This window comes from Mus musculus, chromosome 5 (assembly GCF_000001635.26).
Source record: "Mus musculus strain C57BL/6J chromosome 5, GRCm38.p6 C57BL/6J".
Lineage (NCBI taxonomy): Eukaryota > Metazoa > Chordata > Mammalia > Rodentia > Muridae > Mus > Mus musculus.
This window is the reverse complement of record NC_000071.6, coordinates 92,830,843-92,858,756: the sequence shown is the minus strand read 5'-3', so window position 1 is coordinate 92,858,756 and position 27,914 is coordinate 92,830,843. Positions and strand designations below refer to the sequence as shown.

The following is a 27,914-nucleotide window of genomic DNA, read 5'->3' as shown; positions in this document are numbered from 1 at the left end:
AGTATATTTCCACCTTCCTTTCTACCTAATTCACCTCTACCTGCCTATTTGTTTAAAATGTGAACCAACTGGTCAGGTACAGTAATCTAATTCTGCATTTGGTTGGAGGCCAATGCATTGAGAGTGTTCAATAAATAATGGCACCTGGTGTGCCTTTCCTAGGTTCTGCTGCTTGCTGCCTGGGATGAAGCTGGGATCTTAGGAGGCAAGCCCAAGAGACTAGGGATGAAGGGTGGTAAAGCCACAGAGTGAGTGGAGGCAGATTTGCTCTGACTGCCTGGCCCAGAAATTATACACCTGCTGTTGGTCTGCTTGGGTAAGGCCTGCAACATGCACAGGCTTTTCCCATGAGTTGGCAAAGGTGTGCCTTCTTCCTGACAGATTTTTCCCTGATTCCATCTGGGTAAAAGTGCATGAAGGCTTCCTCCCTATGGGCACAGAGTGTTCACTTGACATCATTAAGGAAATTCTTCTTCCTGTGAGTGGGCGGTCCTGGGAGGAGCAAGACAGGCGTCTCCTGGGCTGTGTGGGCTACCCCAAGGGAGGAAGAAAAGGGAGAAGTTCTTTAAGATAAAGTCTCATGGACAGTGAACACTCATCAGGACAGAACACCGACCATTCTATCCATCTACCATACTGTGCCCAGTGAGGACCCAAAGATAAATGCCACAGAGAGCTCATGGGAGATACTCAATAGATATTTATTCAGTCAGTGACTTAAGTTCACGCTTTAGCTTTCATCGACAATCTTTTCCTATGGAGGAGGCTCTATATTATCTGACATACTTTATGCCATCATTGAAGGAAACATGACAGCCTCAATAAGAAAAGTATCCCAACGTGTTCCTCCATTGCTGGATGTGGACCCCAAATTCTTTTTCCTTCTTCCCCATTCACATATTCACATACACATGGAACACTCTGGGTTTTTATTTTCACGTTTTCATTCCTCTGGGCCTCTGGATGGGGGAACACTGGGCAGTTGTGAGCTAGCTAGCCTATGGCTTATCCCTGCTATTCTGCTGTATTTTGTCAGACAGGAAGAGGCTGGCCACAAGTCCAGGGCTTAGGCTCCAGTTCTAGCTGACCGCTGGCTCTGGGGTGGCTTGGATATCCTGCTTTTATAACCCATTCTCTAGCTGTAGAGTGGTCATGGTGCCGACTGGCTCACACACGGGGTAGAGGCTAGTGAGCTCACAGAGAGAGTGACACACCCTAGGATAACATAATACTACGAGGAGAAACTCTGATTTTCCCCCCTGGTCCTTCCACCATCCTCACAGTTTCTGGCATTTCTGCCACTGTGGTTTTGGCACATTGCTTTTAGAGGTCCGAATAGTAAGCATGGCTCGTCTCCTCAAACACACATTTGCTTTAGAACGGAGCTGGCACAGACAGTAACTCTGGTTGCAGCAGGTGCCCAGTGGAACACAGCCAGCAGCGAATGGGAATCATCTGGGAGAAGCACAACAGAGGTAGGGTTTCTGGAAGTGTCTGTCACTCAGCGTGGATTCAGCTAAGCTATGCGTTTGAAAAGAATTCTACTGCTAAACAAGAAATAGGTCCTTGTGCCTAAAGAAAAAGTCTTTTCAGATTACAGCCACAGATAAAGGTCATAAGAAAAATCGAAAAATCACACACACACACAGACACATACGTGCCAATGAATTATTGCCCCCCCCCCATTTGAATACATAAATCAAATTCCTTGAGTGCCAACCGTGGGGCTCCCAGTAGAAGAAAATTCCCCTTTATAGGTCAACTGATGAAGAAGTCAACAATGTAACACAAGAGAACAGCTAAAACCCAAAGCAGACACAACTGTCCCAACAAACGGGCATCATGACACCAGCTCCTAAAACAACACCGCACATAGCCAAAATCTATTACCGGCGATTTTCAAACATGAGAAAGGACACACAGACGTTGTTTCCTTAAAAATATAAACTTCCAGAAATAAGATTCCTTTAGAAAAAAAAAAAGGCCATCACACCTAACATTAGCCCAAAGGTGACTCAAAGGTACACTCAGTTTCATACGGTGTGCCAAGCCAGCACTTTCCGTCTGCCCGCCAGAGGAAGCGAGGAGGCGAGTGTTGGCCCTTTCCCAGTGCCCTCTCAAGGATACTGGCTAGCCAGGAAACTGAGCCCACGAAGCCCCCACTTACAGCTTCTGTTGCCTTCTTGAGTTTTGGGTCCCAAATCTGGGAAGCACGAGAGCCAGGCAGCCCTTGCTCCTCACCATGTCTGGAACTTGGCAGTGGCAAGCTCGGTATGAAAGACCATCCGAGGGAAAAGGAAGAGGCGCTTACTCACCTTCCAAGCAGCGCAGAGCTGGCACCGGTTATAAAAACAACACAACTCCCCCGGGGAGGCAGGCGCGCCTCCCAGCCACCTTGCCTCATCTCCAATTTGGAGCTGCAGAGCTGGCTGGCTGGCTTGGGGGGGAGGGGGGAATGGCCAGCAGGCAGACAGCAGGCCAGAGACCCCCATGAATACCTCAGAGAGAGTCATTTCAAGTGGGCTTGGACACCAGGGCCTGTTTCCTGCAGAAAAGTGAGTTTCTCCAGGGATTGTAAGGTACTCAGTAAAGGGCTATCGATAGACTATTAGGGGTTGCTTAGACTGGTCCTCTGTAAATGCGTCCAGCTGCGTGTGATGGGGAGGTGGGGTGATGGGGAGGTGGGGAGGTGAGGAGGTGGGGAGGGGGTGCCAGCCACAGGAGGGAGTGCTTAAGATTGTTTCTGGGACTCACCTCCATGATCTGACTGCCCAAGGATCCTGCTTGCCAAAAGCCTATGGATAATGGGATTCTCTCTTCCTCCCCACATCTTTTAAACATTAAAAAAAAAACTTTGCTATTATTATTATTATTGTTGTTGCTGTTGTGGTGGTAGTGGCGGTCGTCTTGATATGATGCATGTGCCACAGTCACACATGGGAAGGTCAGAGGACAACTTTCTTTTTTTTTTTTTTTTTTTTTTTTTATAAATTTCGAGATGTTCTTTTTTTTTTTTTTTTTTTTATTTATTTATTATATGTAAGTACACTGTAGCTGTCTTCAGACACTCCAGAAGAGGGCATCAGATCTCATTACGGGTGGTTGTGAGCCACCATGTGGTTGCTGGGATTTGAACTTCGGACCTTCGGAAGAGCAGTCGGGTGCTCTTACCCACTGAGCCATCTCACCAGCCCGAGGACAACTTTCAAGACTAACTTTCCTCCTTCCATTGTGAGACAGAGGGATCAAACTCAGGTCATCAGATATGCATAGTAAGCACACTTTACCCCCACGGCCACTTCCCTAGGTTCCATTTAACATCTTTTGCAAATATAGACATATAACAGCAAACTATTTACTTCCGAATATTTTTATATATTTAGGGTTGTTTAAAAACTGAAGATGCATAGAAGCAGAGAGCCAAGGTGGCCCGTGTTGCCTCTGCCCACAGGCTGGGCCCAAGCTAACCTCTTCCTTCCAGCAGACATTCTCATACGCCACCAGCTGCTGCTCCACCTTACCCCAATTCCACCAAGGGTTGGGTGGTGGTGTCTACTTCCCCTGGGCCATCCAGATGCCATTCATCGCAGAGATTCATAGTCATGAAATGCTGCCAGACCTGACCTCATGACCTGGGAGGGAAAGACACTCCAAGGAGAGGCTCTGAGCCCAGACTCTCACACCCTTCCTCCCTTTCAGGGCATTCTCCCAGGCTTCGGTTCCTAATGCCTAGACTTAATGCCAGGGTGTTACCCCAGTGCAGTCCAGTGAGCCGTGCTGACCCCAAAACTCCCGAAGCCTGGTTTCCCTCTGACAAGCATACACAATTTTTCATGTTCTGTAAAATGTTTTTCCCCTATAAGACTGGCCTCAAACTCACTAAGTACCGAAGGATGACCTTGGAGTTCTGCCCCTCCTGCTTCCACCTGTAAGTGCTAAGATTCCAGGAGTGTGCCACCATGCTCAGCTTCTGTACTGCAGAGGGTTAGACCCAGGGGCTCATGGAGTCAGGCAAGCCTTCTTCCAACTGCTACGTCCTCACCTTACGTCTGTAGAGCTTTCTAACTTGATGGTTTGTTTCTCCATGAGCAAGGCTGTCACTGCCAACTGGAACCAGAAACTGGGAGGTCCCTTACCAGTCTCTAGGGATCCCAAGCATATGTCTTCTCAGAAAATTGTCAGAGAGACCGTGGATGTGGCCTGGTGGCAGAGTAATTGCCTTGCATGTATGAACTTCAAAAAACTCCACCTTCAGGGGAGCTATTGCCTTCTTCCGGTAATCCACAGGCACAGCACAACACATTTCCCAAACACACACATTTCCTGAACACACACATATGCACGAATAAAATTAAAATACACCTTTATTCAGTCAATAGAGGGCCTAAAATTCTGAGGGGAAGGGGAACACAATAACTGTAGGGGTTAAGAGATAGCTCAGGCCGGGCGTGGTGGTGCACGCCTTTAATCCCAGCACTCGGGAGGCAGAGGCAGGCGGATTTCTGAGTTCGAGGCCAGCCTGGTCTACAGAGTGAGTTCCAGGACAGCCAAGGCTACACAGAGAAACCCTGTCTTGAAAAAAACCAAAAAAAAAAAAAAAAAGAGATAGCTCAGAGGTTAAGAACTTATGTTCCTGCAGAGGACCTGGGTTTGCTTCCCAACACCCTCATGGGAGCTTATAATTGCCTATAACTTCAGTTGCAGGCGACCTGGTGTTCTTCTGGCCTCCACAGGCACAAGGCATGCATACGGTATTCAAACATAAGCAGGCAAACATTTACCATTTACACACACACAATCTTTAAGAAAAAAGTAATAATTGTAAGAAAGAAAGAAGGAAAGAAAGAAAGAAAGAAAGAAAGAAAGAAAGAAAGAAAGAAAGAAAGAAAGAAAGAAAGGAAGGAAGGAAGGAAGGAAGGAAGGAAGAAAGCAAGCAAGCCAGCCCATTAAAAAAAACCACGTGCGAGTGGGAGCCTGCCTAAAATTTGAGCACTCCAGGGGTGCAGAGATGGTGTCTCTAGGCAAGGTGGCTTGCTAGGCTAGCCCAGTGCATGAACTCTGGGTTCAGTGAAAGTCCTTGCCTCACTAAATAAAGTGCAGAATCTTTGACTAAGACTCAACCTCTTGCCTCTGCATACACACACACACACACATATGAATATGCACACTTGCACATTCTGCACACAAACACACACACACAAAACTTAAAAGGAAGAATATGTTATAGAACTATCATTAATGTAGGAATGAATTCAAAGATTATCACTCTTAGGTAAATCCAGGTACCTTAGGAGAAGAGATTTAAAGTGAGGTGTTTGTTTGTTTGTTTGTTTTATAAAAGCAATTTTAGGGCTGAAGTCCCTAGCTATATTTTATGTAGTGGCAGTCATGAAGAATGTCCACTAAGCAGTTATTTGTCCATTAAAGTAGCTTTTTTTGCTCTCAGGTTCCTACTTGTTTGGGTATATTTATTAAACCAGTATTAACTTGGTGTTGTGAAGTCTGATAAAGGTTTTTAAATAGCTGTTTTTAAGTAGTGTTTCTTCAAATATTCATCACAGGCTGTTTCAAACAAAGTAAGATAGAACATCTTCAAGTGTTAGAATCCCCACAGAAGAAACCAAACATCCAGCGAAACAGAAGGGATCAACCAACATGGCACCAGCTTACAAACTCTGCTCAGAATAAAGTGCTCAGGTACTACATAGAGAAACCCTGTCTCAAAAAACAAATATGCTGGGGCTGGTGAGATGGCTCAGCAGTTAAGAGCACTGACTGCTCTTCCAGAGGTCCTGAATTCAAATCCCAGCAACCACCCGTAATGAGATCTGACACCCTATTCTGGTGTGTCTAAAGACAACTACAGTGTACTTACATATAATAATAAATAAATCTTTGGGCCAGAGCAAGCTGGGCCTGGAGCGAGCAGAAGTCCTGAGTTCAATTCCTAGCAACCACATAATGGCTCACCATCATCTGTACAGCTACATTGTACTCATATAAATAAAATAAATAAATCTTTAAAAAACAACAAAAAAAGCAAATATGCCGGGCATGATAGTGCACGCCTTTGATCCCAGCACTTGGGAGGCAGAGGCAGGCTGATCTCTGAGTTTGAGGCCAGCCTGGTCTACAAAGTGAGTTCCAGGACACAGTACACAGAGTACACAGAGAAACCCTGTCTCGAAAAAACCAACCCCCCCCCCCCAAAAAAGCAAATATACACAAAAGTTAGATCATTGTCCCAAGTCTTAGCTGAAGTCTATTATAGAGAGTTAGTTGGGACCCCGGAAGCATAACTTTCTCTAGACACACCAGGACAAATGTCTACAAGTTACATACAAGGTAAGGGTAAGCATCGCTCATGCCAGAAGCGCAGGGCTGATCTGAGAGCACCAATCAAATACCAGAGTTTTGGAGTTCTGCTGTGTCTTCTGTTCCTATGGTGGAGAGGCCAGGGAGTGTCTCTGAGCAGCTAAGTTTATTCAAGGACATAATGAGACCACAGAGGGAAAAGGTCTTTGGAGGTTCCCAGGGCTGACTCTAAAGAGGACCCAGGGGTAGTGCCATAAAAGCACAGTGGTTTTTTTTTTTTTTTTTTTTTTCTGGAGTTCTTCTAGAACACCTTCAGATGGGACAGAAGGAGCATAGGAGAGTCAGGGTCCTTCCTAAGTTCCACATTTCCAAAATTCTAGAGTGAGTGATAGGTCTGTGTCTGGGCCCATGCTCTAGAAGTCAATAATTTCAACAAGAGATCAGATATCACTCTTTTCTCTGAGAACAGCTTCCACCCAGTTCTTTTAATGAGAACAAAAGCAATGAGATCCCTAGGAGAGGTTCCACCTCCTCTTCCACCTCCTCTCTCTAAGGAGAAGGTAAGTCTCAGTTCCCCAACTACAGCAGATCCACAGTGATTCTTGTGCGATTACAGAACGGCCACCCCAGTGAAGAGACAGAGGCAGGACAACCAAGATGGTGCAGGGTGGGTCCTCTTCTGACTCTGTCTAGCTTGACCAAACCACAGCCTTCCGGGGTATTTTAAAACCAGGAGTCTTAAGATGAGAATACCAGCTCAATAAGAGTGGCTGGGATTTGTACTTGTGTGTTTTCAGCATTAGAATAACTATTCGAATACATAGTGGACACTCAAGAAATTCTTGCAGGCTAAACACACAGATGCTAGACTTAGTGGATGCCCACGGCCATCGTGTGAAAGATACAGAATCATCATCGACGAGAAACGGCTCACCGTCCTCCAACCCAGCCTTTACTTAAAAGCATGCACCCGTCTCGTGCTTCCATAATCCCCTGACTCAACTTCATTTAGATTTTCCCCGTTCTATGTAATACATAATTGTTTTTTTCTTAATTAGAAAATAAAGTCACTCTTTGAAGAAGTTACCACTCACACACATGAAGTCTGTTTGGAGATTGCCCCTATTAGAAATTCCAGGGTGCTTTCTCTTTTTGCAACACTGCAGATGGAGAATGTAGAATTTGATAAATTGTAAACTTAATGAGGCTTCTAACTCCTCTAGCCAGTCATTAGCTGCCAGGAAATGATCGCTGTTACTTAATTATAAGATGAAACTAACCATTGAGAAATGCTAAAAGTGATCTGATTGGCCCGCACACCGAGGACTAAGTCCACAGGCATGCCTCTATGTACCAATTAAAGCTGCATCACCTACAGTAAAATGCTGCATGTCCCTGGCTAGGATCTATGTTGTCATTTTCAGATTAGGACAACAAAAACAAAGCCAATCTAGAGCACTTCCCAAGTCCCCAAGAGGGAGCCTTTCTAACTCTCAGGTTCCCAGTGACTGGCTTCTGTCTCCAGGAAATGCTCTTCGCTCTTCATTCGCACTTAGGCCCCGCCCGGAGTGAGAGGCAGATTTAGTCATCCAATGAATCGCTGGTTTTCATGGCTGACCTTAGGCACATACCTAAGAACTTTCCAGAGAGCAAGTGCATATAAAATATATAGGCATGAAATCTTCATTTCCATTTTTGTGCGGCAGTTCATTAGCAGATGGGAAGTAGATAATAGAAGGCCAAAAAACCTATAGAGCTAGCATTCAGCCAATGCAGGTTCTGTTGGCATACAAGGTTTTTTTGTTTTGTGTTGTCTTTAAACCCAATACTGAGTTTACAGAATCGAATTTTCAACTGCAACTGAACGCTTATAATTTTATGCAATTCTGAGCCAATGTTGGCTTAATCAGGTGTTGCCTGCTTTTCCTTTCTGGATCCCCCTTTCCATTAAAGAAATAAACTGGCTGATACCAGAGCCTGGAGTTCTCAGGCTGTCTAGGTTCTAATCCCAACACTGTCATTTAAACTTGGTGTGTGAGGGTCAATGAGAGAAATGGCTTATGAGAGGTTCTTGTGCACAAGTCCAAAAGAAAACCTGACTGGAGAATGTACTCAATACATCCACTCTAACATCTATGCACACAAACATGCATCACACACACAAAATAAATAAATTTTAAAGTTAAGCTCAGCATGTGACGTTTAGATATGAGAGAAACATTAATATTTTTGCTAAATATAGAGACTCCATCCCTAACTTTGGTATGAGATATGTCACAAAATTTTAGTTCCAAACTGATCACCTGAAGTTTAGAGGAAGTGATGACGTTATCAGGAAGAAACTGTACAACCTCCACTGAACAGGTCAATCCCGAGAGTTCTAGAAGGTGAGTTACTGCAGGTGGAGCTGCAGGGAACAAACCCAAGAAAGTGGTGGGAAAGAATGTAGGGTGTGTCATGGATAAGCTTCAAGGTGACTACAAGGAGCCTAAGCCACAGAACCAACGCGTATCAGACAGAACCGACCACTTAAAAGCCAGTGACTAAGTCTTTCTAGCAATGCCACTGCCTGTCCCATTGCCAAACACTTAACTGAAGAGATGAGGGATGCACAGGCCTGCAGATTGCCCACACTTGCCTCCTGGTTGGCAGCTCTTGTTCTCCACACCCCACCCTTCTCAGTCACCGCCAACTTGCCAAGGTCAAGGATTTGTGTTTACCCCAGCCCTCCCCAACAGCACCATGAATGACTAGGCCTTTCTTCTTCAAATGGTCTTTGCCTGACTTCGAAGACTCTGCAACCCTCCTGAGCAGTCTTCTTCTTCCAACATAGTGCTTTGTTTAAATTGGCTGAGTCCATCTGTCTCCAGGCTGTAGAGCCTGGGGCTTGATCTTATTTTCTTTCTTCTCTGCTTCTCTCTCCTCAGATGAGTATCTCCAGTCTAAAGACCTTAAATACTACTTACATGCGTGTGACTCTCAGTTTCATCTCGGCTATATCTCCTTGTTCTATTCTATACTCTCAAAGGCAGCCACCTACACTATCATTGGATTGTTATATCAAACAGATTATACCTAAATAGGAATGTTCCACTCTGTATGTACTGAACTAACTAACTCTCTCTCTCTCTTTCACACACACACACACACACACACACACACACACACACACCCCTCTCTTTAAGCTGACTTATTCCAGTTTTCTATTTCCTGGTTCCATTGCCATCCAGAATGTTCAGATAAGGCCCAGGGTCCCCATTCTTCTTTCCCTTAATCCCAGCATTCAGCCCACCTGCTCATCTCTCTATCTTATCAGCCCACATCTCACCCCTCCAGCCATCTCCACAGTTCTGTCCCAAGACAAGCAAACATCACCTCCGGAGTCAATGTGAGGACTTCCCAACTGCTTTCCCACCCTGCCTCTGCTCCTAGCCTCCTACATACAGTCTATTCCTCAAAGAGAGACCCCACTGCTGTTTCATTGAGAGAGATTTGATAATATCGCTGTCATTCTTTTGCTTAAACGCCTTCAAGGGCCACATGTGGCGTTTAGGAGTCCCTACATGACAAGACCCATATTTCCTCGATCCCAAAGCTTTGGCTTTTCTGGCTTCCTTAAGCATTCTAAGACTATCCCCAAATGGCGGTCCCTCTCTTGACCTTTGCGGCCTCCATATGACTGACTCCTTTCATTATTAGAGCTCAACCCAGTTATTCTCTTCCTCTACCCTACCATTAAGGCACCTTGCCCAACCTCTCGTTTTCCTAAGTCTATCTGAAGTTGTCTTCTTCATTTGTTTATCTGCTTACAAGTCTGCACCTCAGTGAGACTGGAAGGCTAAGAAAACAAACACCTCCCTTATCTTATTTACCACTCCATTCCCTGTGGCTACCAGGCAGGGGCTACTCTACCTACTGGAGATCTGTTAAAGGATTAATTACCTGTAAGTGTAACTACAATTTGCAAATTATACATAATGGCCCATTGGAACGCAATGGAAGGCAACAGTGAATCCAACTAATTCACCAATAGCTACAAAAGTGCTGCAGTCAAGGAGAAGTTGAAACAGTTGACTCTACATGGAGCTTGCAATATTCTTCTGGAACCCTTGTCTCTTTCCTCACCCAGTACAGAACACAAACAGAGAATGCAATTCTGGTAGAATCTCTGCCCATGTGGCATCTATTAGAATGTCCATAGAGCTGACGCTCACTGTCTTAGGATGTTAGAGCTAAGTCAGCAGCAAGCCTCTGAAGAAATGACTCTTGGGCTGTAACCCACAGTTCTAAAGGGCTTGCTTAAGGACCCTCGTCAGCTACACACGACTCTAGGCTTACCAACTTCCTCCCCAAGAGGCTACTGCCCTCCTAAGACCCCTGGATCCATTTCCAAGAACTACCTGGAACTTGTACAAAGCCTGAAGGAAGTTTTCAGGGAACTCCCTGAAATTCCCCTAAAGAGTTTATTTAACTCTAACATCTGCAAACACTAAGGGGTGGCTAGGTACGACCCCATACACAGAGGTTATGGAATTTATGTTGGATTTTTATGGAGACAAAAATCTCAGATCATCATCTTGGTAACTCCTCAACTTTGGGGATTTTTTTTTTTAAAGACTTATAACAGCTGAGTTAAAATTCCATAGTTCTAGCCAGGCAGTGGTGGAGCACGCCCTTAATCTCAGAATTTGGGAGGCGGATCTCTGTGAGTTCAGTGCCAGCCTAGTCTACATAGAAAGTTCCAGGACAGCCAGGGTTACACAGAAAAATCATGTCTCAAAACAAAACAACCAAAAACTCTACAGTTACGCCGCCAATATTTCCTGGCTGTGAATATCCAGGAATGGCTGGGCAATATGTGGGTGATGGACATCAGTCACTGCGTACCACGGACCTACAAAGGATGACGCTCTAAAATGATACAGAGATATGTGCAGTGGAGGAAAAGCAGAGCAGTGGCTTAGGAAAAATAAAGTTTCTAATCCTGTGTCCACAATTTATTAAATGACCTTGGTCAAAGTCTATCTCTCGATGCCTCAGTTTCTCCCTCTATGAAGAGGGAAAGCAGCATCTGTGTAGCTAGCTGACCAGAGGTGAGACAAACAGAGGGACTAGCAGTGGCTACATGGTAACTCCACTAGGTAAGTTCTACCTGTGCTAAATTAGAATTGTGTCTTTTTTTTTTTTTTCCTTTTTTTTTTTTTTTTTTTTTTTTTTTGGTTTTTCGAGACAGGGTTTCTCTGTGTAGCCCTGGCTGTCCTGGAACTTACTTTATAGACCAGGTTGGCCTCGAACTCAGAGATCCGCCTGCCTCTGCCTCCCGGTGCTGGGATTAAAGGCATTCGCCACCACGTCCAGCTTTAGAGTTGTGTCTTTACTCCACTACTTCTTTGTGAAAAACTCTGTGATCTGAATTTCTCTTTTTGTTGTTGTTGTTTTGTTGTTTTTGTTATTTGAGACAGGGTTTCTCTGTGTAGCCCTAGCTGTCCTGGAACTCTATGTAGGCCAGGCTGGTCTCAAACTCAAGAGATCCACCTGCCTCTGCCTCCCAAATGCTGGGATTAAAGGTGTGCTCCCCCATACCCCAGCGTGAACTTTTTCTTATTCTTAATTTGGGATTGGCTAGTAAGCAGTGCGTGCCTAGACAGAAGGCATACCTCCTTCAGAGTGAATCCTTAGAGGTTTGGTTTGAAGTTACCTCTTAGTGGTGTTCTTGCAACAAACCCTTTTTGAAACACCAGAGAATGAACATCAAGCCAGATTCAACTTTTCCTTAACATCATTAAAAATAAGAGGCAAAATTTTAAATAATTTTAACCTAGAGACAGACAGTCCTCCTACCCCTGACAGGTAATGGGGCCAATTTTTCCTTTCTTCTCATTTCCTAGCATTGGCCTCAATGGATGAAACGGTCCCGAATGAATGGCCAAGAGCACAACTCTGGTGCGTAGATTTGAAAAAGTATATAATGACAGTCATGCCTTTACTTCATAAAGAGCTGATTTCCTACAGTGTTGCCCTAGAACACATTATGACCCTCCCCCTACCCCCTGTATGGAGAGATGGCTCAGCGGTTAGGAGCACTGGCTGCTCTTCCAGAGGTCCCCAGTTCAGTTCTCAGCAACCACATGGTGGCTCACAACCATCTGTAATGGGATCTGATGCCCTCTTCTGGTGTGTCTGAAGACAGCGACAGTGTACTCATACCTAAAATAAATAAATGTATTTTATGTGAAGCAAGCTGAATCATAAGCAGACTCAAGGGAGTCCAGCAAAAATTGACTTTAGTGGGGCATGGTGGTACACACCTGCAAACCCGACCCTTGGGAGGCTAAGCAGAGGGTTCCATGAGTTCAGGGCCATGGCTGTGATTTTGCTACTGTTATGAATTGTAATGTAAATATCTAATATGTAGGATGCCTGATATGTGACCCCTATTGGGGTCTCAACCTACAGTTGACAACTACTGCTTTAGAGGATCATCGCTAGCTACAAGTCAGCTAGTACTACACAAGCCCCTATCTCAAAACAGCAATGGTTTACTACCATATGGCAGGCTGTGCTATAGGTTCTAAAGGCTTCAAAACGGACACAAACATGGCTGGATCTGTGTCAACTGCTGCAGGGCTTGCCTGATAGAGTCAAACCCCCAGGTAAGACACTAGCACAGCTTACAACCAGGTATGGTAGCATCCCAGTTCTTGGCAGATACAGAGTCCGGAGGATCAGAAGTTCAAGGCCAACCTATGATAACAGAGACCCTGTCTAAAAATAAATATGGACGTTACCTTAGATCACAAGTTAGAGTAGGAAGGGAAAGAGGGGCAAGTTTAGAATACCTCTAGGAACAAGGGATTGATGACATGAGAATGTCCCCAGCCATAAGAAGAATGGTGTGTGTGACATTTCAATTACATAAACATATGAGGAGGAGCACCCAGTATTCCCAAGAACCACAGGTGGCTTTGACAGAAGGACCTCACAGTTGGGTAGAGGCTGGGAGGGCAAACCTCTCACCCTGGCCTTAAATCTCAGCTACATCTTGATGAAATGCAGATCAATAAAGCCTTTGAGCAATGTAAGAGAGGAAATAGAGGATGAGAGGGAAGGAGAGAGGAAGGGAGGGGAGGAGGGAAAGAAGAAGGGAGGGGAGGAGAAAGAGGGGGAGGGAGAGAGGAAGGGAGAGGAGGAGGAGACAGAAAGAGATACAGATCGAAAGTCAATGTTAAAATGGATTTATCTTATATCCTAACCCTCAGATTCTCCTACACACACAAGAAGGTTCCGTTCTGTTTCATTTTGACAACACTGTACAAAATGAAATAGCTATTTGGCTTTAGGTTAAAAATATTTTTTTTCCCAAATGAAACATTGAATTGTCAGTAATTTCTCTCCAGGTAATTTTGTGCCATGTTTAGTGTTTCCATTGAGAACTGACCTGATAAAGCTGACAGCAGAAACTCGCAGGGCCACTGTGACTGTGATTTTGATACTATGTTAGCTTCTTGGGGAGGCAAAACTATGGATGGTTAGCTCACTCCATACAGGAGCTGTCTAGACTGGCAGTCTGACCTACAACAGTTCTGGTCTCCTGATACAATTTAAAGCTGCCTGAGTTTCCAGCTGAAACCTTTAAAATTCTGGTAATTAATATCATCACATGGAGGCTAATTAAAAAAATAAGGCCCGATACTACAAATAACATGTTATTTCTTTCTTTCAATTCAGAAAATTGTAAGAATTTATGACTGGTCACATCAAAAGTATTTGGCAGGGCTGGCACGATGGCTCAGCAAGTAAGGTCTTGCCACCAAGACTGATTCCTAGGACCCACATGATGGAAGGAGAGAACTGAATCCAGGCGGTGTCCCCTGACCCATACATACATGTGCACTACAGAACATGTGCCCCCGATCGCCAACCCTCGCACACAAATAAAGACAAGGAATACAATTTTCTTTTCTCAAATGTGCTTAGCTCGTCTGACTTTAATTTGAGCAATCTTTGCAGTGTCCGAGGCAGCCCTGGCATGCTTGGCATAGACCCTTTATAGAGGTTCAGATAGTGACAAATTATTCATGTTCGTCGTGAATCCTGTTTAGTGCGTGAAGCCTGATTTTAAAAACTACCTCAAAAACCAGTGTTCAGGAAAATGTGACCGAGGAGAGAGTCACATGGCACTGGTTTTGACAGTGAGTGGTAACTGCCCGGGCTGGCAATTCTCATGCCCCTCACCCACCCTTAGAAACCTGAACAACAAAACAGGCCCGAGGGCCTTCTGAAATCACTAAGGCCGGAGCAAGCACCGCACATGCTTCATCTCCCAGGAAACACAGAAACCTTCCAAGAATGAAGAGGCTGGAGCAGAGGGGGCACCGGGAGCTATAATATACTGTCTTTCACAGACAACAGTGCTTCAGTGTCAAAGCCACAAGACCAAGGGCAGGCACCTATTCCAAAAGAAAACCTCCATCAGCAAGCACAAGGCACTGATCACAGCAAGTGGCCCCGAGGAGAGGCCAGAAGTGCAGGGGGGTGGGATGGGGGGGAAGCTGGAACGCCTGACCAAAGGCAGGGCATGCCTGCGGCCATTTCTCATCCTGGCATTTTAATGAGAGATAGAGGGGGTGATGTGAAGGTTTTATGGTCATTTCATTCATGGGTTTTAAATCCTGGGTAACTCTTTTACAGTCAATCTTAGCCAGAAAATGGGGGGTGTGAAGGGTAAACTCTTAAAATATGAATTTCTCTCAACTACAAAGATTATCTAAAAAAAAAAAAAACCAAAAAACACAAGCACTGTGTAGATCATTTGAAATTAGCTAAATGTAGGATGGGCACAAGTTTTCTTAGGAACTGTACCTAACTTCTCTTCATGCATTGCTTTAGAAAGGAGATGTAGACGACTCAGAGCTTGCTGGATGCCTCCTTTCAGATTATCAGAGTACCCTTGTAACTGCACGGTTGTCGCTTACACTGCTGAAAACACTTCTGTGTAGAGACTGGAGGCTAACCTGGAAAGGCAGAAGAGGGTTGTCTCGACACAGCCATCAAGAAGGGAAAAAGCCCCCATCACATTTACCAGTCAATGGGGAAGAGGGATGCTTTGGGCATTCTCCATGAATAATAACTTACCGAAAATATCTCCTTCCTAGAGGCAATAAGTGCATTAAGATGGGTAAAAACAAACCAAAAAAAAAAAAAAATATTCTAACTCCTCAAAGAGCCAGGTCTGGGGTCAGGTAGCCGTTCTGATTGTCTGGTTCATTCTGGACTCTTAAGCTAAAACCAGAGTACCTTCCTTGGCTTTTCTGGGGTTGGCTGAGAAGCCAGGAAGCAATTTTGTAAACTGTGCCAGGCCCTGGCAGACAGGCTGGCTCTGTAAGGTAGTGTTTCCAGTTAGACCCTGCACTCTCTGAACTTAGAGGCTGATTGTGATCCAAGTACCATCAGACATTCGAAACAAGCAGTCTTCAGGGGCTTTCTTGCTTTGCTGTCCACGGACTTGATATAACCTGAGATCTTTGGGGTGGGGGGTGGAGAAGGGAGAAGCAAGAAGAAATTAACACCCCCCCCCCAAAAAAAAGAACCAACTATCTCAAACATAAGCATCATAAATTAAACCAAAAGCACAAACTAGGTGCTATATGGGCCCTTTGCCCTAAAATAAACAAATATATCACTGAGACAGCAAACAGAGGGGAGTTAAAGTCTATGCCTAATGTGTTCTTGAAGTTTCTTTCAAAGTGCAAGCACCATGAGAGGCTTTCAGAACCCCTCGAACTACGGACTGCGGAACTGCGGACTGCGGACTTCCTGGCGGCAGGAAGCTACTGGAAGTCGTTTTGCTTAGAGAGATAAGATCACTCCGGCCTTCCCCAGTAGCTTTGGTGGCTAATGGCCCTTCTCTAGACTCTCAAAACCACAAACTTTATGTAGGTTCTTTGAGTAGAAGGTCTGAAATTGAGCAGGAAAAAAACCAAACCAAACCAAACCAAAACAAAAACTTGGTGGTTTTAGCCATCACCATCAGCAACTGAGACAAAGACAGGAAGGGAACAATAAGGATGCTCATGGCAATCGTATTATTTCTTTACAAATATCATTACCTTCTATTTTACCTTCACGTACACTGGGTGAGTTCACTTTACCCGATCAATGGAAAAACATGCCTTCCAGATCTCTTTGTCTCTCTTTTTCTATATCTCTGTCTGTCCATCTGTTTGTCTGTCTGTCTATCCATCTGTCTCTCTGCCTGTCTGTCTCTGTCTCTTTCTTTCCCTGTGTCTTTGTCTATCTCTCTCTCTTTCTGTCTGTCTGTCTTTCTCTCTCTGCCTGTCTATCTCTGTCTCTTTCCCTGTGTATCTTTGTCTGTCTGTCTCTTTCTGTGTCTCTCTGTCTCTTTCCCTGTGTCTTTGCCATCTGTCTCTGTCTGTCTGTCTTTCTCTCTCTCTCATTCTCCCCCAAATCAAATTATCAAATTCTCTCAAAGATAATAAATTTTTGCTTCCAAAAAGGTTTCTGGAAAGTGAGAGCCTTTTTTTATCTGCCTATGAGAAATGGAATTAACAGAAAACCAAACAGAAACTCCGGTAAGAAGTCTATGGTGAATGGTTAAATATTTACAACATAAGAAGCAGTCCATCTGAAAACAAACGGACAAGTGCCTGGCTCCGTTCCCCATCTCAGGAATCAAGAATGTTCCCTTGCTGAGAGCTGCCATTTTGTTGACATTCAAGTAAAAGATTTGGCTCCAGGGAGATGTGGGAGTGAGCCCAGTCTGGGGAACCATTATCATAACAGATGAGCTCATTCCACACAGCTACGCCCAAGGGAAGGAAGACCAAACTCACAAAGAGGCTCTAGGAAAGAAATGCTTTCCCAGCTCAGCTCTGGGTTCCATCTGCCCAATGGATGCCCTCACCAACAGAGCCCACCCCCAAACCATCACATTACCAAACACGATGACCAGGTCACCAAACAATTCCACAAGTCACTGGGGTATTAAACATGCTGCATGAGCCTTCGTAGTGATCAAACACCTTTTACTGGGTTTGCTGTTGTTTGGGTTTGGTTTTTTGGTTGTTTTAGGTGCTGGGGGTTGATTTCCATGTTAGGTATATTCAGTCTCTGAACCATATCCTCTACTTCCTCTTGTACTTTAAAGCCCACTGCATCTATCCTGTCTTCTCCATCCTGCCCTCATCCAGTTTCCTGTCTCTCTCCCAAAATGATCACATCATTGGTTTCTTGAGATAGTCTCTAGCCTTATCATGCATTCTTCAACAGTGTGAATTCTGATGTTCCTACCAAAGTCCCATTTTTATACCAAACTCCTGTTTTTATACTTCTTTATGATCATGGGGTTATTTGGTAACTTTGAAGATTTTAGGAATAAACAAATGTTTGTTTACAACTTTCATCGTGATGTGAGGAGGTTTGGTCAATGGCTTTACCGAACCTCTCTGTGGGAAGTGTGTAACCTTGAGACTAGATGGGTTGACAGAAAGAAACCTCACAGCCCGGGTCCAAGGACCAGGCACAGGCATGTAGCACCATGCTCAGGGTTAGAAAACTCAACAAAATAAATGATTTTTCAAATATGATACAGAGAGCAGGCCACGGAAGTACACGCCTGGAATCCAGGCCAGGAGGCTGAGGTAAGAGGATTGCAAATTTAAGGCTAGAGAAGTCTGGGTAAGTTAGTGAGACCCTGTTTGAAGTGATAACACTCGGGGAGGTGAGGGGTGAGGGAGGGTGCATAGCTCAGGAAAGCCTGCTTGCCACTCACACGGCTTTAGGTCTGATCCCTTTTATGGCAAAAACAAATGATACAAAACTATGTAGGTCAGAAAGTTAAATTAAGACCTGTTCCCGGTGTCTGTAGAAACAAAGGACAATTCTTTAAAAATGACTCTTGTTTAAGAAAGGGTGTCACTAAACAAAGGCTAAAAAGATGATTACTAAATGCGATACTTGGCCTGGGACTCAATTCTGTCTGTACTAGGAGGAGGTGGAAGAGGAGGAGGAGGAAGAGGAGGAGGAAGAGGAGGAGGAGGAAGAGGAGGGGAACTTATTATAAGCAATATTATTAGATAACCTGATAAAAATTAATTCAGACAACAGAGGAGACATTAACTATCATTTTAATGTTCATGTTACTAGTGGCAGGGCTGGAGAAATGGCTCAGTGATCACAAACACTTGCTTCTATTCCAGAGGATCCAAGTTTAATTCTCAGCACCCAATTGTCTGTAATTAAAGTTTTAGGGGACCCAAAGACCTCTCCTGTCCTCCATGAGCCCCAAGCATGAACAAGGTGCGCATATATACATGCAGGCAGAACACTCATACACAGAAAATTTTAAAAAATAATAAATTTTAAGTTACTAGTTGTTAATTTTGCTGAGACTATGAAAGAAGCCATCTGTATTGACAGGAAATATCCATGGGAAGGATTAGCTGTAAATGGGCCACTGCCAATATCAAATCTTAGGATAAGAATTCCTGGGCTTAAATAACATCAGCTCCTACTTAATGTTCACTTATCTAAAACTGAACAGAGTACACTTTGATCATGTCACCTCACCAGAAGTCCAAATGCCAGACTATAAATGTGAACCACCTCCATGTTCTATAGAGTGATCCCATTCAACTAGTGTGGTCGCTGCCCCAAGGACAGATACCCCCTTTTCCCTGGACCTGCCATCAACACGATGCCTAGGTCAGTAGGAGATGCACCATGGCCACTCCTGCTGGCTTCTCCTCTGGACCCCAGTGAAGGGCTCACACTCAGTCACTTCTGCAAGTCTTTGTCGTGAAGCAGCTGCTAAGCAGCAGAATGACTTACTTCCAGCTTCAAGCAGGACCGTAAACACCACGACAGGTGGAGAGTCCTGAAGCTCTGTTCTGCCAGAAGGTCCTTCAGCACAGCACAAGGCTGGCCTAGATTGTTCGCTTAACATCAGAACTGGCCATTCCCAGCCCCCCCCTGTCAGGCATCTTTCCTGTTGATCCCCAGGAAGACTACAAGGCAGTCAGAACTGAAGGTCACAGCACAATGAGACTTGACAGCTAAGGTCCCAAAGGCTTCAGCTGTGCCTTTGGTGGAAGGCAGTGCTTACAATAGGAAGCGAGTAAGGGGACTCCAGCCCAGGACTAAGACCCAGCCTGGGCAACATAGTAATAGCATCTAGAAAAAGGTATGTGTGTTAGGGGGCTGGAATGTAGTGATGGCACACACCTTTAAACCCAGCACTCAGGAGGCAGAGGGAGGCAGATCTCTGAGTTCAAGGCTAACCTGGTCTTCATAACAAGTTCCAGGCCAGTCAGAGCTACATAGTAAGACTTTGTTTAAAAAAAAAAAAATTAAAAAGCAAGAAGGGTAGTAATATTATAGTAAAATTTGTGGTACATGTGTCTCACTACAATTGGAAATGAAAGGAAACAAACCTCAGAAAACAAATAAAATGGCTCTCCCCCTCCCTTCCCTGCGGACTCTGTCAGCAATGGACTCTGTTAAGGCCCTTTCTTCCCTTCAAGATAAAGTCAGGCTTGAAGGATGACTTCCATCAAAATCCTATCTGATTTTTCTTCATCCTTTATACCAACCCACTCTGGTGTGTTACACAGTCTACATGTCACATGCATAACTCAGACCACAGATGAGATGCGACTGTCATTTCAGTGTTACAGTTCCTAGGGTGGGGCTGTACAACGTCCAAGGCAAAGTCCAAGCAAAGGATGATGAGAAACTAAAACCTTTCTATGCAGTGTTACCACATGGCTCCTTTCGTTCGGTTCCTGTGAACTCTGCCACAACACTAACAGCTGGCAGGAAAATGCTTTCTGTGGGCTATGCGCCCGGGTTCAGATCCTTGCAGTATAAAAGAACCAGTTGTTTCCTTGGCAATGAGTAGGCTCAGTGTTTATTACAGTAGAGAGTGGAAGATTCCTAATTTCAATTTTCTCTCTGCTCCAGTCAGGTGAATAGGGAGAGGCTGGGCGGATGGATACAAGTCTGAGATTGGCACAGATGAGCCTCTCGTGTGGTGCACAGGGGCGGATGGATACATGTCTGAGATCATCACAGATCACAGATCTCATCACAGAGATGAGAGGGAATTGGATGGAAAATGCCGGCCACTCCTCCAACTCCTGTTGCCACTCCTCCCTTCTCTCTTTGGTCTTCTTTCTTCTGGGGCTTTGGTTGTTTTTCTTGCTTGCTTGCTTTATTTTACATATGCCCCAGAAGGCCAGTGGCTTTGCATTTACCTTCTTCCAAGGTGCTAGGGTGATGGTCATTACAAGGGTTAGTCTCTACACTGATTGGTTCTTAGGGCACTTGTAACAGGTAACTAAGGTTTATCTGGAATGTTCTTGTTTGTCAGTTTGGATGTTAGACCCCTTCCCCGCAAAGGCTTGTAGCTGACTACAGTGCTCTACGGGGTCGATGTATCCTTTAACAGGGGAGACTGGGGCCTGGTCCTCTCCTCTTTGTCTTTTTTGGTAGACTAGGTCTAAGGTGAACCGTTTGCTTATCCATATGCTCACAGGCTCAGAGCAGGGAGGCCAACCAATCATAGGTGATAGCCTCGAGAGCTGCAATCCAAAATAAAGTGTGCGCTCATAGACGTTGATCATCTCTCATGTTTGATACAGAGATGGAACTCTAACACATTGCATTGTATATTATCTCTCAACACAGAAGCTTAAATGTTGGTAACTGCTATAAAATATCAAAGCCCAGCCAGAATGAAACACTTTTAAACCCAAATAAACTCCCTTTAAGGAGCAACTTAGCGTCTCAGGGAATTAATTCCTAGGATTCATTAGCAGTTTCAAGGATGTTAAGGTCACAGGAGCCAAGCAGCCTCCAGTGTTCTGATGTAATGGCCAATTTCTAAGAACTCTTGTATTGTGGGCACTGCTTCTAATTACATCTGGCTTTGTACCAACATCATCTTCTCAGCTAGAAGGTAAACTAGCCCTGCCTTAGGGCCAGCAGCTGCAGGCAGAAGAACAAAAACTCAGAATTCCCTCAGAGTCTAGAATAGAGGCGTCTATGGTAAGGACAGAGGCTAAAGGAGGTGCTGTTTTGATCGTAAAGAACCATCTACGTCTCTCCTAAAGGAAAAATGAAGGAATTGTTCCAAGAGGGAAAATGCACTGATTCTACAATTCTATATCAGGCTACACACTGGGAGCAGAAAGCTGTAATCCCCAGGGTCCGTCACAGTCTTCAAAGGAACCAGCAGAAGGTGTGGTCTGCCATGAGGCCAAGACAGAGAGGCTGGCCATGCTCTATGTGGAGGTCATGGCATATAGGTACCAGAAGTAACAGTAAAGAATGTTCTGTAGTGCTCAGGCAGTGGGAACCTACGGGTGCCATGATCTGAAGTTTTTATCACTAGAAAGCAACTAGAGAAAAGAAGGGAGAAAGAGGAGGGGGGAGAGGAGAATTGGGGGGAGAGGGAGGGAGAGAGAGATAGTGGGTATACTTGCACATAGTCAACTGGAATGTGGAAACAGAGGCAAGGAGTAATTATGATAACACTCATCATTAAGACTTGAAGGTGGAGGTTGGACGGATGGCTCAGTGGTTAAGGGCACTTACTGCTCTTGAAGAGGACACAGGTTCGATCCCCAGCACCCGCATGCGGGCTGGCATCAGTCTCTAACCCCAGTTCTAGTGGATCTGATGCCCTCTTCTGGCCTTCTTGGAAATTGCACATGCGGTATATACAAACATGCAGGCAAAACACCCAAACACTTAACAATAAAAATAAATACATCTTCAATAACAACAATAATAATAGCAACAACAACAATAATAATAATATTGTTATAAAGACCTGGAGATGGAGATGAAGGTTGGCTACACAATCTGAGTATGCTTAATGTCATTGAGTTACAAACTTTAAAATGGTCAATTTGTGTTATGTGTATTTTACAACTTTCTTCTTTTTATCTTTATTTTTTATTTTTCTGAGACAGGGTTTCTCTGTGTAGCCCTGGCTGTCCTGGAACTCACTTTGTAGACCAGGCTGGCCTCGAACTCAGAAATCCGCCTGCCTCTGCCTCCCAAGTGCTGGGATTAAAGGTGGGCGCTACCACTCTCGGCTCTGGCTCTTCTTTTTAAACAGAGGGGAAAAAAATCATCTCCAATCCTTCAAGCCGGTTCCCTCTCAACTCTCACCTACACGGGAAACAGGTTGTGTTCTTAGGCCTCTTACCAGTTTACACTTGGACAAAGGCTGTGAACTTGGGTGGAGTGAGTAGCTGCCTTCACCAGTGGCCACAGTCTCAGCCCCACACTCTCACTCCTTGCTCCCTGTTTACTAGTGAGGCCCGCACAGAGAGACTCCCCAACCCAGCTTTGACCCTGGACCTCTGGGGCAGCACAGAGGGGATAATGGAGAGATTGCCTTTGGAGAGGACAGCCCCAGAGCCCATCTGCGGAGAAGCCCGGAGCACAATAAAGTAAAGCCCCCAGGTAAAGCGAAGCTTTCCTGAGTGCATCTCACTGGGAAGAACCAAGAATCCAGAGGACCGAGGACACACACACATGTGACCGGGAACACATTAAAGAAGAGGAAACAAGGGGGACAAGTGTTAAAAAGAGGAGTTTAATCCCCTGCATCGTATGAATATGTAAAATCATCGTATGAATATGTAAAATGCTATCTTCTCTCTGTTTCCTGTTTTGTTTGCTTTGTGGATTTAGGAGGAGCGGGTTTAGTTGTTCAGGTTTTGTTGTTGGTTTTGGTGTTCCAGTATCTTTACCTTCAAGTGAAAGAAAAAAAAGTACCAGAGATTACTAAAAACCATGTTTAGAGTCCATCACCACTTTTTCAGAAATCAAAAAAACAAAACAAAACACACCCAAGCTGAACACCTGTGGCTTTGCTAAGCAAAAAAAAACTTCTCCACAAAATACTGTGGTTGAACCCATAATGTGTCAGATCATCACTCAGCAAGGGCGGAAGAGCACACGTTTTCACACTTTCTTTGCACACATTTCTGCCTTTCCCTGGCTGTGCCAGCACCATAGGGTTTGTCTACAGGTCTGGTTTTATAGTAAGGAATGGCTGGCCCAGCCTACTGGCTTTGGCTGGACCGATGATGGTCCGGTACTTGAGATGGTATCTCCATTGTCCTTTCTAAAGGAAAACTATCAACTTGCTCTCTCCTTTCTTGCCTGGAGGATCCTTTCAAAGCCCGGCATCTTTTGTTCACCAGAAGCTAAATGAAAATACGACAATCTTGTTGCCAGGTGGCAGGGGCTGCCTGGACCAAGTTTGCAGAGCTCCCTCAAGGCCAGGCTGCCACTCAGGAGCACGGACTGAAACAGTAACTCCTGCAACTTTTCTGTGAAGTCCAGGCAGGATCAAGAATGGTTTGATAATTCTAGAATTTCCTTTATACTTAGTGCTGGGGCGTTAGATAGGTAAAAAGACTGTCATCTATTCAATTCCTTTTGAAAGTAAACACTCAAGGTTATTTGTCTTGTTACTTATATTTAAAAAAAAAATGGTATCCTAACGACTCAGTCAAAGACAGACTCTGGGGATATCCTATAGGGACTGTGGAGGGGACTTAAAACCTGGAAGAATGATCCCGTGGTTCTCAAGGAGCGAGATAAAACAGCTGTGCACCACAAACACAAGCTTTCCTAAGCTGCACCGAAGGCTCCTGTTAACTCCAGCTGCACTGCACTCAGGGAGGGACCCTAAACACAAGCTATGTGTTTTCAAAAGTGGGAGGCATACTTGAAACTATGCTGACCACGGCTTCTCTGTTCAAGGATGCCTGTGTGATAGCAACCACTGCTGCTGACTCCGCTTTTCAAAGGGATGACTTGAGAAGCACCGAACCCCAAAGTAAAACCTAAAACTAAGGCTGTAAGTCCTTATTTAGCTCCCTTCTCAGACCGTGGGAGAATACATGTGGTACTTACTTACTGTTTTGTTTTAAGGCAGGGTCTCACATAACCTTGGATGGAGTCAGACTTGCTAGGTTCAAGGATGATCATTAACTGATCTTCCTACTTCTTAGTCCTGAGATGACAAACATTGCTAGCACACCAGAAAATGTAGTTCTGGGAGTTGAACTCTCTGCACTTCATGTAAGCTAGGAGGCACGCCACCAACTGAGCCATAGCCCCATCATATGTGTTGTGTTTTGTGTGTGTGTGTGTGTGTGTGTGTGTGTGTGTGTGTGTGTGTATACACTGTAGGGCTGAAGAGATGGCTCAGCAGCTAAGAGCACTTGTTGATCTTGCAGAAGACTGGGTTCAGTTCCGAGGACCCACACAGTGGCTTACAAACCACCCACAACTTCAGTGCCAGGGAATCTGACACCCTCTCTAACCTCCGTGGGTACCAGATACACATGTAGTGCACATACCTGCATAAGGCAAAATGCACATCAAATTTTTAAAAATCTATAAGCATTTAAAATTGGTATTTGTGAAACCTCCATGTCTCCTGTTTCTGGACCGGTTACCGTTCTTCCTATCTACAGGACTGTGACAACTCTGGGTACATTATGTAAATGGGATCATACAAAATTTGAGGTCCATCGGGCATGGAGGCACACGCCTTTAATCCCAGCACTCGGGAGGCAGAGGCAGGCAAATTTCTGAGTTCGAGGCCAGCCTGGTCTACAAAGTGAGTTCCAGGACAGCCGGGGTTGCACAGAGAAACCCCGTCTCAAAAAAACAAAAATAAAGGGGGGGGGGGAAAGGGGGAAAAAAAAAGAAAGAAAGAAAGAAAGAAAGAAAGAAAGAAAGACAGAAAGACAGACAGACAGACTATTGAGGACAGCAAAGTCCTTAAAGTTTACTCACACCATAGTATGTGTCAGAATTTGTGTATTCATTTTGGGGATTTTTTTAGTAAAGCTATTTTTAATATAGACAGACACCAAGATGAAAGAAAGAAGCTCAAAGCACTGAAGCACCCAGAGCGTGGGTGTGGGCTCCTGAAAGACAAGCTGGAGGAAGGGAACTGACCCCTTTGGGTAGGGACTCCTCAAGGACACTGGTCAGTTTCCTTCTTTAGGGCTGAGTGATAGCCCTGTAATACTGACTTCACATGTTTATCCATTCATCACTGATGGACACTTGGCTTGGCTTTATCTTTTGTCTATTGCAATTAATTCGCCTGTGAACACCCGTGTATAGATAGATATTTCCTTGAACATCTACGTTCTGTTTGTTTGGTCTATCCTAGAAATGCATACAGTAACGCATGATTGCGTGGTAATTTTTTAAATGTTTGAGGAAAGACTGTTCTTTTTCATGGTGGTGTACAAGTTCACATTCCTACCAACAACGTTCAAGGATCCAGCTTCAGCCCTCCTTCCCAAAACCTATTATTTCCATCTTGAAAAGTTAAAACATTGTTTATTGTTTGTCCTGGATGTCACCATCCTAACAGCCCTGTGGTGGCATCTGTGGCTTTCGTGAGTCACGGTCTCTGAAGAGGGGACATCATCCCCTTCTCTCATTTTCTGTTTGTATGTCTTCTCTGGAGAATCTCCCATTCCTGTTCTTTGACTATCTTTAGATGATTTTTTTTTTTCTTCTGAGACAAGGCATTACTATGTAACTCAAACTAACCTGGGACTCCCTGTGTAGACCGGGCTGGCCTCAAACTTACAGAGATCTACTAGCCTCTTAACTCCCTGGTGCTTGGGTTTAAAGGTATGCACCACCACACCTGGCTACTTTGGCAATTTCTTAATGAAGTTGTTTTGTTCCTGTTGAGTTCTAAGACTTCTTTATGTAGTGTGATTGTGAACCCCTTATTAGATAGATAATTTATAAATATGTTCTTTTATGCCTCAAAGATTTTCATTTGGGACCTGAGAATTTGGATTTCTAACAAGTTCACATGTGACACTTCATGTGAACATGAATGACGTAGAATCACATCAACTCTTTCCCTCCCTCCCTCCCTCCCTCCCTCCCTCCCTCCCTCTTTTCTTTCCTCTCTCCTTCTGTGCTGTGTTGAGCCTAGGGCCTATGCCTGCTAGGCAAGCACTCTATCACCAAGGGCTAACTCACCCCATCTCACATCACCATTCTTATTTTACCATGGAGGAAGCATTCTCAAAAAGGTGGCCAAACTTGCTCAAAGTTACCGCACTGAGGGATATAAAGCAGGGGTTTCACTTCAAGCCTTCTGACCCAAGACAAGGCTACTTGACACAGTCTGCCCAAAATAAAATAAGGTTCCCAGAGACTATACTAATCAGTGGAGTGGACAGAGAGAAAGAGCAGTATCTTTAAACTCTGCTTTTCTTCCTTTGAATCAAAACTAAATCGCTGAAGCCCTTTCCTGGGATGTTATGTTCTGGCTTCATTAAGACGAACCCTCAGTAGAACATGACTTGCGCGCAGCAGGCCCTGGGTTTAAAACCAGCCACTGAAGGAAAGTACAAGGCGTTGATGAATGAGCAGTTGCTCTAAGCAACAAGGAGAATGATGGGCTAGGGAGTCTGACAAGCTGGGGAAGATGTGTCAGTGTAAGAGCTAAATGTTTATCTTTAATAGATTAAGCAGGTGTTGTGCCTTTCTCCCAAGGGTGACTGTGTTTGGACAATTCCCTGATAACAGCTCTATATGGTCAGGTCCACAGCTGGCCCATTTGGGGCTTCTCTTTGTGTACACAAGAAAAGGCACATCCCAGGTGCCTGCCCAGGCCAGGTATGGGGGTGCGGTCCACACCTGGGCACTGCCAGTAGTGAACAGCTTGCCCATCTAGATATTCAAGTATTCTAACAGGAGCAGTTCATGGCCATTGTGGCTACACTTTAACAACCGAGATAAAGGTTGTTATTGGTCAGATGGAACCTGAAGTGAACAAGGTCTCCTGCTCAAAGGAGGGCTCTGCTCACTCACCCCGTGATCAGGATGCTTTTAAAAACCGAGAATTTATCCACTAGAGTATGAACTTCATTCATGCCACTGATGAGCAAGTCTGTGATTTATTCTGATATAAAGCTCGCTGCTTGAAACTCTTAAGTATGAAGGAAAGATAGAAACCTAACCCCTACCCCTAACTCCGAACCCCTAACCTAGGCCCAAATGTATTCTCACAGAACCTGGAGCTTTGTGTTGAACTTTACAGCTGCAAACTCAAAAAACGTGGTGATTTGTAGGCAGTCAGAAATAGAAGGTGTGGGGGTCCCAGAATGAAGACGTGAGCTGTATTTGTCTATTTGTCTCCAGAGAGTGACATCCCCTGCGGCCACCACAACAAAAAACAGAATTAAGATGCAAAAGGAATTCAGGCCCTTCCTTTGCAATCCAAGCCTGGGAATCTTTTCAAATTTAAATGAATATCTGTCAAACTAATTAAGAGAAGATGTCATGTTCTTGCTCTGTGCTCATTAGAGAACAACTTACTGGTTATAAATTCCTCAGGGAGTAGGAGTGGACAGTCTCCATGCTTGCTTAAGAGTCCTGGCTTCTTTCATTTCCAGTTTGACCTGTTCACCTCCCCGACCCAGAAAACCAACAAAATATGCATTGCAGTCAAATTTTTAATTTCATAAAATGAGAAATGATGCGAGGTTGCAAGGGATGCTTCA

At 44.6% G+C, this 27,914-nt stretch overlaps 1 protein-coding gene across 3 annotated transcripts in view; it reads right to left on the bottom strand.

Annotated features, from left to right (window-relative positions):
- Shroom3 (shroom family member 3) overlaps nt 1-27,914 on the bottom strand; it is a 282,325-nt gene that overhangs the window by 107,003 nt on the left and 147,408 nt on the right. Inside the window, exon 1 of one of the 3 annotated variants that reach the window (XM_006534966.4) lies at nt 2,168-2,657. The exons of the other annotated variants lie outside the window; for them this stretch is intronic. Coding sequence (XP_006535029.1) covers nt 2,168-2,244 — 77 coding nt within the window. The 5' untranslated portion in view covers nt 2,245-2,657. Of the gene's footprint in view, nt 1-2,167; nt 2,658-27,914 lie in introns of those variants that run through there. 3 annotated transcript variants of the gene reach the window in all.